General features: G+C 45.4%; 1 protein-coding gene across 16 annotated transcripts in view; it reads right to left on the bottom strand.

The window, feature by feature from the left end:
- APBB2 (amyloid beta precursor protein binding family B member 2) overlaps positions 1 to 19,257 on the bottom strand; it is a 392,355-nt gene that overhangs the window by 55,152 nt on the left and 317,946 nt on the right. For all 16 annotated transcript variants that reach the window (XM_060110741.1, XM_060110749.1, XM_060110667.1 and 13 more), the window contains 2 exons: positions 17,542 to 17,688; positions 14,318 to 14,445 (listed from right to left, as the gene is read on the bottom strand). In XM_060110741.1, the coding sequence (XP_059966724.1) occupies positions 14,318 to 14,445; positions 17,542 to 17,688 (275 nt within the window). The remainder of the gene's footprint in view (positions 1 to 14,317; positions 14,446 to 17,541; positions 17,689 to 19,257) is intronic.

Genomic DNA, 19,257 nt, shown 5'->3' with positions numbered 1-19,257 from the left:
AAAATTTGCTGTTCTTTTTTTTTTTTTTCTTTTTGCGGTACGCGGGCCTCTCACTGTTGTGGCCTCTCCCGTTGCGGAGCACAGGCTCCGGATGCGCAGGCCCAGCGGCCATGGCTCACGGGCCCAGCCGCTCCGCGGCATATGGGATCCTCCCAGACCGGGGTACGAACCCGTATCCCCTGCATCGGCAGGCGGACTCTTAACCACTGCGCCACCAGGGAGGCCCAAATTTGCTGTTCTTAAAGCTACCCACGTATTGTACAGGGGGAAAAAAAAAAACACTCAAAATACTCCTCATTGCAAAATGCATAGCATTTACCAATTATTGAATAATAGGGAAATCAGAAAAAAAAATCTGTATTTTAAACACTCTATTGTTAATGGGGCATTACAGCTGGACTCTGTTTACTTATTAAAATTTATATCCCATTTGCTTCCCAAAAGAATTAAATAGTTTACAATGAAAGGCACACAATCTATCAGGCTCTTAAATTAGAAAGTAAAATTTGAAACCAGATGGAAGGACGAAGTGAGTCTATAAATCAGTTAGGCTAAATATTAATTTGAACCACATTCAACCATTTCTGATCCACAAAAAAGGCAGTCATATAGTTCAGTCTATTATCATTATAGCAATTGAGGGTTTGATTTAACACAAAACTTCCTGGCAGAAAGGGAAAGGTGAAAAAGTACGCAATTTTCACTGTAGGCCAAATTCTCTGAGAATTCTCGGACTGCACTGAAAGCTATGCTTGTGAGAATACCACACTTTTCAGTGCAGGCATGGGGGTGGAGTGCTAGGCAAAGGAACATCTAAAAATAGAGATCTGTGATAACAGATTGTGATATAGAGTCATCATTCAGAATCCCTAGGTCAGTGTAGTTCAGTGTTTTCTAAACTGGCGGGCTCTAGAAACGCCACTGGTTCCCTGAAGTTCATTGGTAGGAAGCAATTAATGTGTTTTTTATGCTCACCAAGTTTTAAGTGTAGGACAGCTTAGAGCCTTCAACAGCTAAGCTGTGTATTCGGGGCTCTCTGAGAGCAGGACGTTTCCTAACATTAATTGTCTGTGGAATCTTTTAAAATTTAAACACCAGGTATTAAGCTGGTAGAGTGTTCAGTTCAAAGACTTTTTGGAAAAGTTAACCAAAGATCAGTGTTATTCAAACTATAATCAATTAATGGTCACAAACAGCGTTTTGAAAGTCAAATAGAACAGAGTGTAGCAAAGAAACAAATCAAGGAACAGAACACACTGCGAATATAAGTACTGTCGTGTAAAACTTTTGTGTGAGTCAAGGAAAGAGAGAGAGGCGGGAGGGAGAAAAACTAGGTCATGCCATAAACTGTATTTCTTACAGGTTAGGACAAAATAGCTTGAAAGCCAATGACACAGAAAAATAAATGACTATAAAGAATGTGGGCGTTCACACACAAATTTTAAAAAATCTAATAACTGTCCATGCAAAATTTATTTTCTCGTGGGTAGATACACACATATAATAATCAAGTTAAATAAAGCTTCTTCCTTCAGAGGTGCTGGGGTGTAAGTTCCCATAGGCTCTGGCTGTGTCCCAGAGGAGGGAATAGTCAGTTCAATCCAAGGAAACATAAAGGTCTCACCAGGAGGGTTTAGAAAATGAGCAGGCAGGAAAGGGCAGTGCGGCGCAAGGGCACAAGCCGGTGCAGCTGGGCATGTGCACTTGGCCACCATACTGGACGAGAGGTGGAAGAGCCTGGGGAGGGGCAGCTGACTTAAGTATTAAGAGGCCAAAGCACTAGGGTCTGACCACGCCCTACATGTGGTGGGGGTAAGAGGACCCCCAAGTTGTTGACTGTGTAGCTGACTAGATGGCAGAACCATGAACCACACTGGACTAAGGTCAAAGGTGACCTGGCCATAGGTTAGCCAAGCAGGCGCCACGCACAAACGACTATCTACGGCCTTGTGCTTCACAGTAAGGAGAGAAGCTTCTTTCATGAGGCAGCTGAACTCGCTGGAGTTCAGACAGATGCTTACAGATTTAGGAGTGATTTGTGTCCTCTTATCCTTATCCCAATCCCCATTCCAGTTATGCCCAAAGGCAGATGGGGGCTTCCCTGGTGGCACAGTGGTTGAGAGTCTGTCTGCCGATGCAGGGGACGCGGGTTCATGCCCCGGTCCGGGAGGATCCCGCATACCGCGGAGCGGCTGGGCCCGTGAGCCATGGCCGCTGAGCCTGCGCATCCGGAGCCTGTGCTCCGCAACGGGAGAGGCCACAACAGTGAGAGGCCCACGTGCCACAAAAAAAGAAAAAAAAAAAAGACAAAGGCAGATGGGGTGGGAGGGCTGCTGAGGGGTCAGGGCCAGGGAGAATCAGACACTTTCGATCTGAACTAAATATCTATTTCACAGATTTGGTCATCAAAGAAATGATACTGGTGCCTCTACTGGTGCTGTATGTAAAATTCCTGCAAAACTTATCCCATAGTCTGTTGTTCTCTATTTAGTTTGTCTCCTGGGACCCACCTGGTTTCGGTGCCCTCCTAGAAAACATTTGGTTCTACTGGGCTACAGACTGAGGCTTAGATTTTTCTGGCTTTGTTTCCAATAAATTGATACTTGGGAGTTCTCCTTTAGCGGGTGGCAAGAAAGGATTTAGAGATGAAGAGGCAGGAGCCTCAAACAATTTTCCAGTTACAAAGGGACCCTCCTTTCTATCATGACCTGCCCCATTCTGGGCTGGGCGACTCAGGGTACAGGGCCCGGATGCGTGAGCCCAACCTGAATGTGGATCTCCAACGGGCCAGGGTGCTCTGTGCAGGTAAAAAGGAGCCTTTGAAAACAGAGCTGGAGCCACTCACCCAAAGAGGCAGAGTTGGCAAGACAGGGGAGATGATTAGGCCTAGAGAAGCAGTTAGAAGCACAAGGCACTGCCTGGGTAGAGAAAGGCAGTCCTCATCTGGTTGGCCCTTTCTACTCATGGCCAGCCCCCTGCCGCATTACTTGACAGTTCTGTTTGCCACATCAGCAAGCCCTGTACGCAGCCTCCCCCAACCCCAGGCTCCTTCAGAGCCTGTAACTGGGCACCCCTAACCCCAGCCCATCCCACCCCAGTACTTTCAAACACTCCTTGCCCTTGGGCATGCTTCTGGTGTAAAATAACAGGTAGAATGACACAATTTTCTACGTTTTATTTCTTACTCCCCCTACCATCCAACTTCTCTGGATATGCGAATGGCACCAGATCCAGTCTGTCACACCCACTCTGTGTTCCTTTATTTATAATCTAAATGATTCTTCCTGGGTTTAGAGAGATTTACTCTTTCCACTGAAAATGAACTCCTTGGCTCACATATTTTTCATTTGGCCCCAAGCCTGATTTGGTATTTCCAATCTCTGGCCACTGCGACAAAGCCTGCCTGATTCTGCTCCCAGGACTTTTTTACCCTCAGAAATTGAGTCCTTGCCTGAGGACTCTGACTTTAATTTCTTAATTCTTGTTTTCGATTTCCTTTCTCTTCTTTACTTTTCTAAAGAGCAGTTCCCCTGGGCACTCTTTGGGAGCTGCCTAGAAAAGAAGAATTCCCAGTTGAAGTTATAATAAAGAAACAGGGCACCCGGTGCTGGAGCCCAAAGGTTGTGTGCCGCTAAGAGGGAAAACAGGGAACATAACTCGGTCGTCCTCTTGCCGAAGGAGAGAGGCCAGCGAGCTGGAGGAGAAGAGAAACTTGGGCCTCAGTGGGAGCTGGTACAGCTCATGCTGACACAGACAGGTATGACAGCAGCAGGGAGTCTTGGATCCCAAGTGACTGGACTGAAAACTCATTACAGGATAATTTTCATAAATTCTCACCTTTCTCTATTAAAAAAATAACTCCTGCATACACAATTCATTGCCAGGCTTTAATTCACAGCTGTGATACATAAGCACCAAGTCTGGTTTAAGAAGAGGGTTAGAAACACACTAAGCCACTTGGTTGGGGCAGGGAGAGGGGAGGGTCTAAACATCAGTGTTGGCCTTTGAAGAGGCATCACGTCATCAGTCAAGACTCACAGGGAACCAATAATGGAAGAGTTTTAGATATTTAAAGTCAAAGACAAAATAATGCGAACCTCCCATGTTTTAAATTTTCTCCTGATTTTTATAATCTGTTACAGTTGACCCAGGGTAATATTTCAAGGAAATATTAATTCTTAATAAAAGTATTGCCCCTGGGGACAGTGCCTGACAGTTCTATGAAAGCACCTTCACATCTCTGCCATCCCAGCAAAAATCCCCACTGCAGATGGAGAGTCTGGGACACTAAGTCCCCAACACCAGTGCCAGGGAAGAACCATGATTAAATTGCACATGGTGGGATTCCTATACCAGTATTCCTTCTCTTGACCAACCTGGCTCTCAAAAACTTGACAAATCATATGTGGGGAGACTCCCTGAATTCCACCAGATGTTCTCAAATTCATCTTCTCCAGTAACCAACTGTGCACCATGATATTGTAATATAATAAGAAATATATATTTGGTTTTCGTCCATGATTCCTGACACAAAGCTTCCAAGACCGTTGTAATTTCCTGAGTGGTAGGAGCATCTTCTGTTATAATATTTGGTCTTAGACCCTGGTTCCTGACACAAGAGCTTTTAAAACCCTTGGACTCTCCAGAACGACAAGAGTACCTTTTTGCACATGAATGAGATGTCTGGGGGCCCTTACATAGCTTCAGCGTGAGGGCTGCTCCCAGAAAGACCAGGTTGTGATTAAAGGGTTGGAACTTACAGTCTCACCCTAACCTCCAGGGAAGGGAGAAGGGCTGGAGATTGAGCTAGTCACCAACAGCCAATGATTTAATCAGTCAGCCTATGTAATGCAACCTCCGGAAAAACCCTAAACAATGGGGTCAAGAGAGCTTTGGGGGTCGGGGGTCAGTGAACACATTCAGGTGCCAGGAGGGTGACATACCCCAAACTCCACGGGGACAGAAGCTGATAACCCTTCTGGACCTCACCCTTTGTGCTTCCTCATCTGGCTGTTCTTTTGTATCCTTTATAAGAAACTGGTAATAGTAAGTAGTGTTTTCCTGAGTTCTGTGAACTGTTATAGCAAATCACTGAAACTGAGCAGAAACCTCCATGGGAACCTCTGATTTATAGCTGCTCTCGGGCAGATGTAGGGGTGGCCTGGACTTGTGACTGGCATCTGAAATGGGGGCAGTCTTGTAGGGACTGAGCCCTTAACCTGGGGCGGGGAGGGGTCTGGGCTAACTCCTGTGTCAGAATGGAATTAAATTGTGGGACACCCAGTTGCTGTCGGCAGAGACCTGGAGAGTTGCTTGGTGTGGAAAACCGACACATTTGGTGTCAGAAGTGTTCTGTGAGTGAAACGAATCAGAGGAGCTGCATTATGCTCTAAATCACTGGATTCACCAGGAAGCCCAAAATCTCAGATGATTACATTTAAGTAAAAGAGTTCAAGGTGGGGCTTCCCTGGTGGCGCAGTGGTTGAGAGTCCGCCTGCCGATGCAGGGGACACGGGTTTGTGCCCTGGTCCGGGAAGATCCCACATGCCACGGAGCAGCTGGGCCCGTGAGCCATGGCTGCTGAGCCTGCGCGTCCGGAGCCTGTGCTCCGCAACAGGAGAGGCCACAACAGTGAGAGGCCCGCTACCGCAAAAAAAAAAAAAAAAAAAAAAAAAAAAGTTCAAGGTGATAATCTGTGTATGAAAAACAGTGACTATCCATTCATCTGCGATGACGTAAGGCCTTTAGCGATTTATCAAACACTTAATCATTTGTTGAGTATATACGACAGGCCAAGTGACCAAGTGATGTTTTGGGTTACAATAGTTACAACTTTTTCTGCTCTCTAAGACACGAATCCATGTCTGCGTGGGTCATTAGGCTTCTTCTCCGCTGACACTACTCTTACTTCTGGTTTCGGAAGGTTCTAAGTGTTCCAAGAAGATCGCAGTACTTTCAAGACTGACAGAGAATCACTGGAGCCTAGTATGATGGATCACCGTCATGCTACATCTGGAATGGGCCATCCCTCACCTGGATTGGGACTCAGGGGAAGCGTGAGATGGAAGTTGCTCAGGGATCATCATCAGAATTTTTTGCTGTTGACACAACAATCTCAAGCTCCCACGCTACACCGCCTGGTGCTGAAACATGCTTATGAGAAACAATGGATTATGCACTGAACCAGCTATCAAAACACAGGATGCGTTCTTCAGAAGAAACTGTTGTCTTCATATATCCACTAAGGAAGGATCGGCTTGAAGACACTCTCAAGGCATTCCTCTGAGGGAAACTTTTCTTAGACAATCACTTACAATGTCTTTCCTTACAGGTTATTCTAGATTGAAAGTATTAGCAAGCATCCCAGCATGATTAATAGAAGGCAAGAAGGCCACTTCTATAGAGATAAAATATAACTATGGTGTAAATCAGCGGAATGGCCAAGTAAATCCTGATGCCTCTGCTTACCATGTGTCTATATTAAAAAGAAATTAGCTCTAGAGGTCAAGATAATACTGGAACATAGGGAGAGAATTACTGCTCTCTCCCTGAGACTTTTCTCCCTGAGGCAAGGCAGCATATACCTTAGATTAAACTTTTATCAGATCTTGGAATTCCATCAATCTTTCATTACTGGCTGGCTCAGAGAACCCTCTGACTACATGTCATTAGGAAGCTCTCCATCCTCCCTGTGAAGACCCGCCTCCCTCCGTCACTCCTAGGAAAAGAAACAGTGGCAAAGGGAAAATAGAGATAACTTTCAATTAGATCAAAAACCAAGAGGCCTGGTACTTCCCTGGTGGTGCAGTGGTTAAGAATCTGCCTGCCAATGCAGGGGACATGGGTTCGAGCCCTGGTCCGGGAAGATCCCACATGCCGTGGAGCAGCTAAGCCCGTGTGCCACAACTACTGAGCCCGCACGCGAGAGCCCACGAGCCACAACTACTGAGTCAGTGTGCCACAACTACTGAAGCCCACGTGCCTAGAGCCCGCGCTCTGCAACAAGAGAAGCCACTGCAATGAGAAGCCCGTGCACTGCAATGAAGAGTAGCCCCCACTCTCCGCAACTAGAGAAAGCTTGCATGCAGCAACGAAGACCCAACGCAGCCAAAAATAAATAAATAAATTTATTTTAAAAAATGTGTATGTTGAAAACATTAAAAAAAAAAACAAACCAAGAGGCCCACTATTTCTAAAATCCTGTCACCTAAAACAGAACTGCCCTTTATCACTGGCAACTTCCACCAATTTAGAAAGGACGTCTCCTTGGCATACATGCTGTTGTGTCACCACAATGTGCAAAGCTGAACATAAAGAACAGCTCCACTCACTTGCTCTCCTGAATGCCCTCCTCAGGGCAGGCACACCCTCATGCTGCCTCCTTTAGTCAGTGCTAATTCCATTTAAGGGTCAAGTCGGGAGCGTGCAGGCAGGAGACAGGAACCACACCAGTTACTGGGACAGAAAGATCATTTAAAGACCTGTAACTACAAAACTAAAAAGGGAATAGGAAGAAGTTATCATGGAGGCAGCAATTGCAAGAGGGGGCTGTGACCTGGAGGGTGGAGAGAACAAAGGGCAGAGGCTGGAATGATCAAAACCTAGAAGCTTGGAGAAGCCCCATGGTGCAAAACCTCTGACACTGAGGAGGTGGTGCTGCTGGGCTGGTGTCTCTAGACTGGAAGCAGGGTCGGGACTCAGACCTTTAAAGAGGGCACCCGAGCCAGTGGCCCTGGCGGCTCTGAAGACGGGGAATGATCAACGGTTCTGCATTTCTGTGAGTGCTAGGGAAGCTGCATGAGAACTGACACAGCAGGATGAAGAAGTTGTTCTAGGATGATGCTCACAGACACGGGAAGCAAGTTCCTTCTCCTTCCTCCAGCCTTGCAGCCCCCTCTAGTCAGAGTCTAACGAGCAGCAAACTAGAGGAGCAGAAACGTTTTTGCAGAGTCCCAGCTCCACTCTCACAAAGCGAGCAGAGAAGGGTGGGTTTGGAGCTGAGGGCAGCAGCTTAAAAACTGGCACAGGAAACAATAGGTCACAGGCTGGGAACACTGAGGTGATTCCTTTTCAGACTGTGTAAGAGGCTAGTTGTTTCACCTCATCTCTTTTTTTTTTTTTTTTTTTTTTTTGCGGTACGCGGGCCTCTCACTGCTGCGGCCTCCCCCGTTGCGGAGCACAGGCTCCGGACGCGCAGGCTCAGCGGCCATGGCTCACGGGCCCAGCCGCTCCGCAGCATATGGGATCCTCCCAGACCGGGGCACGAACCCGCATCCCCCGCATCGGCAGGCGGACTCTCAACCACTGCGCCACCAGGGAGGCCCTCACCTCATCTTTTTTTAATAGTGGTATTAACTTGGCAATTGTTGGCCCAGCTAGAGACTCCATTTCCCAGAATCCCTTGCAGCTGCATGTGGCCAAAGGGATATGAACAGAATGTGGGCATACTGTTACATGTGCAAGTTCCAGGTCCCCTTCAACTTACAGACAAGTCCGCTGGTTGGTCAGACTGGGAAGACACTGGAAGGATGGCAGAACAGGACTTGCCTTTTACAGAGACTTCCTACAGAAGCCACAATGACTGCCTCATTGTATTCTGAATGAATGTTACTGTAAATGTTCTTTCTGGAAAGAACCAGGCCATGCTGGGTCCTCCACATTTGGGTCCCCTATTCTTTTTTTCCTTTACTTAAAATATTTTTTTAAATAAATTTATTTTATTTTTATTTATTTTTGGCTGTGTTGGGTCTTCGTTGCTGCACACGGGCTTTCTCTAGTTGAGGCGAGCAGGGGCTACTCTTCATTGTGGTGCGTGGGCTTCTCATTGCGGTGGCTTCTTTTGTTGCGGATCACGAGCTCTAGGCACGCGGCCTTCAGTAGTTGTGGCTCATGGGCTTCGTTGCTCCGCGGCATGTGGGATCTTCCCAGATCAGGGATCGAACCTGTGTCGCCTGCATTGGCAGGTGGATTCTTAACCACTGTGCCACTAGGGAAGCCCATTTTTTCCTTTTTAAAACAACCCATTAAAGATGGAAAAACCATTTTCAGCTCGGGGCCATATTTTGTCAACCTCTGCTTTTAATTCACACCTGTGGTTTCATCTCCCCAAGGAAAGAGACCAGGCCTTGAGTGCAGAGTTCTCCGTCTCCCTGCTGAGCACAGGTTATGTGAGACCATCCATTATCTCTTGTCAGATTAACAGAGGAGCTCCTATTTGGACAGAGGACAATTCCAGGAGTCTGTCTTTGCCCTGTCACAACTAGATGGGTCACCTAAGGCAAATCATCCCCTTCTGTCCTCAGTTAATCTCTAAAATAAAGAGGTTGAAAGACAGTGGTTATGAAACCACCTTTTACATTTGAAAGCCTACAAGTTACAGTTTTGCATATTCTGACTAACCTCAGTGTTACAGCCAGGATGCCCATGTACCCCCCAACCCCATCCCAAAATTCAGCAGTTTTTTCCAAAGAATCAACACAGAACAACACTGGCAGGAAAACAAAAGCATGAACTGTGTGTGGCAGGAGACTTCTAAAGCAACTTAAAACCAGGGACTTGGTGGATAAAACCAGTTGGGAATATTCCAAGAGAAGAGAAAACGAAACAAATATTCAGTGCACTTGAGACTTACTATGTTATTTAGATAAAAGTTCCTGAGATCTTAACCAGATACAACAGTTAAGTCAAAGACAAACAATTGGAAATTTATGAATAATCTATCACACAGTAAGATTTTATTAAAAACTGTTCATCAAAAGCAGGAAAGAGACACATAAAACACCTTCTCAGAAGAGAAGTTCTGCTCTACAAACTATAAGCACAAACAGTATCACAGGGTCAACATTTAACCTGCATAAGAAAGTGCTTTTTAAAAAGCGTTTGTGCACAATGGCTGTGATGGCTGCTTTTAATTATAAAGGAATTTTACCTTCATTAGAGCAGGCCCAGTGGGGTCACCACTTATAATGGTTATTTATTACAAGGAATTCCAGTTTTTCCTAAAGACAAAAACAGCAGTCTAGTGTTGCCACTAATTTAAATTAATGAGTTTATTGACCAGAGCAGCGTTTCCCAAAGTGTGTTCCATGAGACTACATTTCCACGAAGAAAAGGGTTCCAGTCCACATCAGGACAGGAGAACCTCCGAGAGGGTCCAAAGCAAAGGGGCCTGATGCACTTGGTTTAACCCACTTTCCCAACTGATCCTAGATCTTTTTTTTTTTCCCTTTCAAGGAAAGTCTATGAACATTTGACCTGATTAGTGCTCCATGGTACACCGACCTGGGAAATCCCACTTATGGGGTCTGAAACCCTGGACTATACCATCCACCCACTTTCCTTTCTCATGGGAAACAGACAGGATTAGCAGATTCTATTGCTTATTGGCAACGTACAGAAGGATCTGTGTGCCCCTTCCCTTACCTGTCACAAGAGGCAAGGAAAGTCCCAGTTTAAAGTCTCCTATGTTCAGAAGTTATGTCTGCTTGCTATTGATATCTCTTTAAAAGAATAAGGAGGGGGCTTCCCTGGTGGCGCAGTGGTTGAGAGTCCATCTGCCGATGCCGGGGACATGGGTTCGTGCCCCGGTCCGGGAAGATCCCACATGCCGTGGAGCAGCTGGGCCCGTGAGCCATGGCCGCTGAGCCTGCGCGTCCGGAGCCTGTGCTCCGCAACGGGAGAGGCCACAACAGTGAGAGGCCCGCGTACCGCAAAAACAAAAATAAATAAATAAATAAAATAAAAGAATAAGGAGAGTGCTGCTTCCCAGGGCCAAATGAATAAATAGGAGAGCTGTGGCCGGATTAGCACAGCCCCTGAAATCGTTGTGAAACCCCTCCCACCCCATCCTTGGAAGGGCAGCCTGCAGGTCCGTAGAGACAAGATGAGAGATGGCACTGTGGTCACCTGCCCCAGTCACTGGCGGCAAAATGCCAGTTCTACAACCCAGGGCCTCCTTCCCACAGGGGTGGAAGCAGAGCAGGTCAATCTGGGTGCTCCCTGGTGCTGCCTGTGATTGGAAATACAAGGCTCATGAAACCCCTTTCGCCAGTCCCATCTCTGGGAGCCTTGACATTTATCTCACTGTGATCAAAAGGAACCGAAGTAGGAGGAGGGAGCCCTCCCTTTGCCTGGCAGTAATGCACATGGGCTCCAAGAAATGCCATAATAAAGGCAGGCGTGACTCTCAAGAACAAGACAAAAACTTCAGTCCAGTCCTGCAATCACCAGCACCCCACAGAGAACCAACGTCTGATGCGATGGCAACTTCTCAGCCATTCATAATAAGAGGCTTCTCCAAATCAACCTGGGGGATCGGTGGGGTGTGTCACAGCTGGATCATCCCCTCACCCAAAGTAAACTTACTCCATAAGGAATTTCATCAGAGCAACTCAAATCCACTTGAAAGCCTTAAGAAAATGCTAAACCCAAAACAACTTTATAAATCCTGAAATGACATGGCTCAGTGAAGCACTCTGAATTTCAAGACAGACTGTGCCCTTCAAGCCTCTGGTATACATACTTTCCATATTCATTTTAACCACATCAAGAAATTCCCTAAGAGATTTCATTTTCTCGGCAAGGGAGGTTACAAAAGAGAATGTGAAATGGACTCATTTTCTCAAGCAAAATGAAACACTTTTATGTTTTATTCATGCAAAGTGTAAACTCCTTTCCTTTGCAGCATTACAAATTGAATTTGCTCTTGTAAATTGCTGTAAGAAAAAAAAAAAAGGAATCAAGAGCAAAAGAAAGTATTTTTTTAAAAAAGCAGGAATACAAAGGCCTTCTTTTAGAGAATGAAAACTCAGGGGTCCAATGGGAGAAATACAACCTTTCACTGACAAACATACTTTTTTATTTACTGTTTCTAAAAGCAATCTAGCTCAAGGGCCCCCAACCACTACATGAGCTTTCTGAGGTCCTGACAGCTGATGCAGAGCCCTCAGTGTATTTCTAAATTACACTTACCTGCTAACATTGAGTAAGAATAAGAAATGGTTTAAAAAACATGAGTAACTCAGCCCACACTTCAAAAACATAATCAAGGCAAGGTAACCTAATTTACACTGATATCACTGGGTGGCAAGGGGAGTGGCCCTTCCTGCTTTGTAGGACAACTGAACTCAGTGTCTGAAACAGCCTCTCGCCCTCTGTTATCAATGATAAACTGTCCTCGAAACCTCCCTGAGGTCTGACCCCTCCCTCATCCTCCCTGTCTTTGAAAGGAAGCCATGTAATTAGCTGTCTCTTCTAGTGGATGTTGCTTTAACGATTCAAGAGCTAACATTCATTAAGCATTTTCCACATCTCCCATCAGTGGGCCAATTACTATACACACAGAGGCACATACATACACGTGCTTTGTGGTGCTTTGTGGTCCTTATTATCACCGTCATTTCACAGATGAGAGAAAACTAAGCTCAGGGCTTGAATAATTTTGTCAATTGCAATTTGAATCATATTTTCTCCCTGAACAAAGAGCATTTGGCCTTACTTTAAAGAGTTGGGGTGAACTGAAAACCTCATCGATGAAATCCACTCACAAGCTAACCTCAAAAAAACACAACCCCATCCAGTTGTACACGTAAATCATGATCTTCATCTTGACTCCTGTCTTAAAAACAAACTTGGAGGACAGGAAGTAGGGAAGGATCAAGTATCTTATACTCTTCCATCAAGGCTAAATGTTTTTAATGATGCACAAACATCATCAGGTATTTTCCTCTGTAAACTTAATCAATTCATGCCAATGCATCAACTCCAGTGCTCCAGCTCTGCTAAGCAATTGAATGACAGGTGTGGATGCATAATCTATCTACTCATTTCCCCCCAAAGCACCTGGTCCAGCTGTCACCGTTCATCACTGTTACAAAAGCTCAAAGACACAACTGTGCTCCCACGAAGGTTTATCCAATCAGCTGTCAGAGGACGTTGCAGCTCTCTGTTTTGCAGACCATTTCTCACCTGTGATTCCAGCAAAAATGCTTGTTCTTTGATGAATGCTTAACCACTTTCCTTTCAGGCTTAGGACTTGCAACTGAATCAAAAAACTATCAAATCCACTACTGCCCATCTTTGGAAGACAAAGGATGGCAAAGCCAAGGCACAGCCACCTAGAGGACCCCATGATCCAATAAGCCAGGATGCCCAGGAATGGAGCCACCCCAGGGGAGCAGTCTCTCTGTCGTCTGGGATTTTCAGCAGCTTCTGCAATGCTCTTGCCCCTTTTCAACAGAGCAATAAATAATCATCCTATAGCTTGTCCCTAAATGCTAGGAGATCCTCGGGTATACCTCGAGAGCTGACAAAGATTAATTTAATTCAAGAGTTAGATGCATTTCATGTAGCCCAATTACTTCATAAAGTATCAAAGTATGATGCCTGTGATTACTGTCACTTTATTAGTTAGAATATGTACTTGAAAATCAGAACTTCCTTGTTTCCAGTCACTGGACAGCAAAAAATTCACAACACATCTATTAAGAAGTACTTGCTGGCAATGACAAATATTCAGTAGAATTTCAGAAAAATACACATTGAGTGGAACTTTGGTATGACCAGACATTTCAAACGTTAAAAGAGTTCAGCCATCTTCAAACCCCAGAAGCTCCTGATCAGCATGAGTTAATGATCTAAAGCTTGCAATTTGGATAAACAACAAGGTCCTACTGTATAACACGGGGAACTATAGTCAGTATCCTATGATAAACCATAATGGAAAAGAATATGTATATCTATGCATAACTGAGTCCCTGTACAGTTATACTGTACAGTGTGAATTTTGCTGTACAGCAGAAATGAACACATTATAAATCAACTATACATCAATAAAACAAATTTAAAAAAAATAATAAAGCATGTGATTAAAGGCTGTACCACCTCTCCCTTCCAACAAGCCCTCTACAAAGAAAATGCCAATAGCAGAGCATCTGAAATAGCTGAGACTCAACTTTAAAACAGACTGCAGAGAAGCCAAAAAAAAAAAAAAAAAGGTGGGAGTTCAGAAAGCCTGGATGAGTAGGGAACTTAGATGAATGAGGATGAGTGGGGGTTGGGGGAGAAATACATGGAATCAGAGGCAGGATCCAGAGTTGACAAAAGGTTTGAGGTACAGAAACCAGGAACGGAAGGAGCTCAGAGGGTTGACAAGGCAGGGCTAGAGATGTGCTTTAAGTTTTTACATTTCTATAGAGAGTCTACTGTCAAGTTTCATATTCAGCAACATGCAGTAACAGTGAGGCCCCGCTTCAGGGTTAAGCTAAAACTGGGGCATCGGGTGAGGTGACAAAGGACAGCGCCGGCCCGGGGCACTCACCGGCCGTTGTCGCGGCCCACGCCCCACACACGGATGCTGGCGATGGGCTGCGTGTGGAGCGCACTGTGGTCCATGGGGTCCACCAGGCTCAGCGTGTCGTTCTCCAGGACCAGGTACATGTCCTTCCCCTGGGAGTCAACGAGAAGACAGGTTACCTTCCTCACGAAACCACACGTCCTCGGGATGTCTGTGGCTACCTGGGGGTGTCGGTTCAATGATCAAAAATTCACCCCTGTAATTTGTTCTCCTAAGGGAGAAACATCCCCTCCTGATTAAAAGATTCATAAATCTTTCACCTTCCCCTCACATGCCCAATTTCTCTCTCCTTCTCCAAATCCTCTGAAATGTGTCCCTAGCCTGCTTTCTAGCTGGCTCTTATTTTTAATTATTTACACTTTGAATCTTTAAGAAAAAAGGCTAAAGGCGGGTACCCTGGAGAATCTGGCCTTTTACTGACTCCAAGTCTGTCATCCCCTCACAACCCCTCTGTCCCCATTCCCTCCCCTCTGGCCAGACCCTACCAGGCATCCCCTTGACGCCCTTCCCAGGTCCACAACGATGTCTGTCTCTTCTCAACTGTTACACCACTTCTTATCTGTGTGATCTGGCTGGTAAATAGCAGGCACAGCTTTGTGACACTTCTCAGTGCTACAATAGCTAACGCTGAAGTGACTTTATCACACCTCAGATGTTATGCGACAGGCTTCAGGTTCCTTGGGTCATGAGGGCTCTAACTTGCCTCAGAGCTTGGATTTATTATCTGTGATTAGCGGATGGGAAAACTGAGGTTTATAGGTTAAGTAACCTGCTCACAGCCTGACACAGAAGTCGCAAGGCCTTTAGCGCATGTGCTGTTGTGATACCAACACGGGGGAGGCTGAGGTTTCTTGCATCACTCTTCAGGTTTTCAGGTTTTGGTCTCCTGTCTCCCCACATATTGGCTCTTTGAGGGTAGGAATGCTAGGCCATCCAACTTCACTCCCCTTGCAAATCCTCAGGCATAATTTAAAGAAATTATTAAACTGTCCACTGAAGGTCATGGTCAGCCCAGATGCTGTGGCGTGGACGCTAGGGAGGTCTAGCAAGGCAGCACAGTGAGGCTTCCTGGCAGATGTTCAAATCCAAAGCAGGACAGATGCTCCTTGGTCTGGTTTTTGAGAACGATATTTCAGGTCCCCATCAAAGGTTCTCAGAGTAAACACAAGCTCTGCTGCCGAGGTGGCAGACACGGGTGTTTCAGTGCCTCTGCTAGTCAATGTCTAAGCCAAGCGTCTACAGATGAGATCCAGGATGAGCTGAAATCATCCCCCTACCCTGCACTGAGCTGGGTGGTGCATTTCTTTTGGATTGATTCAGCTTAGAAACCACAACTGGTCCACGCAAAGGCAACACAGGCCATCTTTGTCAATTACCTCTGTCGACAGTCATCGTATTACCGGACAGAACCAGTGACAGCTACCAGCTGGTCATCTGAAGTGAGAATGGTTGGCTGAGTGTGGACTATCCCTGAATGAAAATGCATCGTGGCTTCTGTTGAGTTCACTAGGCACACTCGTGTCTTCCCATATGTGCCCTTTCCCTTTTCTCATGAACACTCAGCAACTCCTGGTTGACCACTGTAAAGTCTTGCTAATTGTAACCCAAACGACCAATGCTTATGCAGGTGTCATCTAAAGATGGACACTCATCTGAAAGTCATGACTTTATTTTCAGTCAGCCGTTCAACAAACCTTTAAGGAGTTGTGCTGTGCGTGGTGAGGCATGGCAAAAAGTCACATAACATAAAAAGCTCATAACCCTAAACACTGAGCTGTACTTTATATACTATGAACTAGAAACACTGCTTGAAGAATTTATCGTTTCAGAAGAAGAGGCAAGAACTGAGAAAAATAGGAATGGCCTAGCAGGGGCTAACTAGGTGGGAAGGCATAGCAGATTCTCAGGCATTGCTGGCCCACCCAAAGCTTTCTTTCCTGCTGGAATCGTGCCAATTGGAGATTCCTTTAGAATCTTACTTAGCTCTTCTAAATACCTGGCGGTATTCATTAGTCTCTCAAACAGCAGTATAGATTACACCAGCTGTCCTTCTAAATCCTAGCTGAGATCTATGCCTTTGGTAGAACAGCATTTTGAATGAAGGAGAGAGAAGACAGATGGATAATTTGGTGGGAGAAATAGGCCTGGGTATTGGAAAGGTAACGCAGTGAAAGGATAATAGAGGCAAATACCAAAAAAGTGTCATTTTCTTGGCAGGAGAAAATTCTTCCTCCTCTCCTCCCATGCCTGGGATCTAAAAATCTGGTTCGTGATGCAGCTCAGCCCCATTCTAAAGCAGACGGACTCTACCATGAGGAGCCTTGGGAACCTACCTCCTGCTATGACAGTGCTGCTAGGACAAAAGGCGACAGGGGCTCCTAACAGCCCAATCAAAAAGCAAACTTTCGCTGCCAATGCTCTTAACTGGGGACTGATCAAGTAGAGAGGATTCACGTGGACCACTATCTCGTGATGCTCCCGATGTGCTTGTTGTACAGGTCTCAGAGCTTAGTAGGAATATGGCTTTTCCAATTTCACGTGATTTTTATACAAATTTGGTATTTTTACTCATGACTTTCCTTTCTGAAATGATCTCAACTAACCTTTCAAACTGGAATTGCTTTGTTCTTCACAGTAAGAAAGAATACACAGGTATCAATTCCAAAACTCATGTACGAGGTGGATTTTCAGATCACAAATAAAGAAGACTGTATTATAAAAGGATGATGTGTCAACTTTTAGAGAAGGGGCAAGAACGTTTTGGGGGTATATGTGGGGGTCACGTTCCCCTCTGAGAATGTACTTTGAGAGAGGTATGGGTCTTTTTCCCAGAAAACTGCTCTTGTAGACTGGCACATCCAAATATGCATGGAGGTTAGGGGGTTTCTGGGCCCTTAAGTCCATCCATGGATCCTTGGGGACTCAGGATACCAAAGTAGATCCTGTCATTTAGACACCGAGAAACGCCCTCTCCCAGGGCCCCAGTCCTCAACGGGCTCTGGCAGGGCTAATAGGTAAATCACAGGTGCATCATGTCTACACCAGCTGCCTTCATGGGAAAGTGACCTCGATAAATACCTTCATCAGCCATCAGTACCAAATCTCTCGGCTCTCAGAGCTCTGGGGTTTCATAAGGAACAGTGGAATGCAAGCAAGTCTGCCATTAATTATTTTCACCTGTTACTTACCTCTCCCCAAATGCCGACTGTATCACGGATGTCATTTTTGCAGTAAGAAAGCTGCCTGATGCAGTTGTTGACGGCAACACTACTCTTGCCAGGGGCGAGGTCCTCCTCTGCCATTTCCACCCACCCCAGAGAGCGCACAGCAAAACACTAGGAGGAAAGTCAGAGAACAGGAGATTACTCACTGGCCACAGGTCAACGTACCTTAAAATCCTCTACAAGGTGTACTCAATGCGTCTTTAATTACTACAAAATGTTCAATCATCTAATTTAGCAACAAATCCTAGATTGTTGGAAAATTAAATTGTGGCTATTTTTTGCTATTAAAAAAATGTAGTAGGACTTCCCTGGTGGCGCAGTGGTTAAGAATCCACCTGCCAATGCAGGGGACACGGGTTCGAGCCCTGGTCCGGGAAGATCCCACACGCTGTGGAGTAACTAAGCCTGTGTGCCACAACTACTGAAGCCCACGTGCCTAGAGCCCGTGCTCCACAACAAGAGAAGCCACTGCAATGAGAAGCCCGCACATCACAACGAAGAGTAGCCCCCGCTCGCCACAACTAGAGAAAGCTTGCGTGCAGCAACGAAGACCCAATGCAGCCAAAAATAAATAAATAAATAAATAAATTTAATTAAAAAAACATGTAGTAATAACTATCTTCTTGCCTAACTTTCTGTGTGTGTGTGTGTGCTTGTGAGTGTGTGAGTGTGTTCAGGTTTTTTTTTCTTAGAACAGATTACTAGAAGTAGAATTACAGGGCTAATGGGTATAAACATTTCTAAGCACCTTTATCTAGTATAAGGCAGGTTTTTTGTTTTTTTTTTTGTAGTAAGAAATGTAACCCCTGTGAAATTTGTTACTTGTTAAGCACCTGGGAGAAAGAATTAGCTACATGTTTGTCACTTGTTTCTAATAACAATGAGGCAAAATGTATTCTCTAATAACCAGAAATGAAAAAAAAAAAGAGGAGGGGAAATGTGCTTTCATGATAATAGGTCTCAGCATTTGTTACTAGCCCCAAATCCTGAAAGCCTGCAGAATGGATGGACTTGTGAGATACCTTAGAGCACAAATTCCATTTATTCTTTTATCATTTAGAGATATTTGATTTGAGATCACACTCCTTGTCTTCCTTTTAAAAGTTCAGGTGTTCAATTAAAAAAAAAGGATCTTATCCATAATGTAACAAGCAAAGAATCCAAAAATTTATCAAGAAAGAAGTTCCTGGGACATACTAGGGTGATCTGGCTAGAGCATCTGCCTAGCTGTTAATCACCAGGTTTACCAGGTGGCTGGAACTGCGGTTTCTCACCGCAACCTGTGACCCGGGTCTCCTCCTGAGCTGCACACCAACTGAAGAGACCACCTTTGAAGGACAGGAGGGCAGATAAGGTGCCACACTTCTGTGGAGCCAACAGGCTGTTTCTCAAAGAGTGTCTTCTGAAGTTCCCCAAAGTGAACTTCATAATACAATGAAGAAATGCAGCCAACTGTCCCAAAGTGACCACATTCACTCTAGTTCAACCTTCTCTGTTTCAGACCCCACACCCAGGCTGGGTGCCTCCTTCCTGAATTGCTAACCACACTTTCTCAGGGGAAAACAAAACACGAAAAGACCAAAGACAACCCGGTTACGCTAATAGAAGGTGGATCCTCACGTCCTAAAAGGAAGGACGGAGGTACCTGCGTCACCGCCCGGAGTGGAACGTTTCCTGCTC

Source organism: Mesoplodon densirostris, chromosome 1, assembly GCF_025265405.1.
Source record: "Mesoplodon densirostris isolate mMesDen1 chromosome 1, mMesDen1 primary haplotype, whole genome shotgun sequence".
In the NCBI taxonomy this organism is placed as follows: domain Eukaryota; kingdom Metazoa; phylum Chordata; class Mammalia; order Artiodactyla; family Ziphiidae; genus Mesoplodon; species Mesoplodon densirostris.
This window is presented reverse-complemented; position numbering and strand designations above follow the sequence as displayed.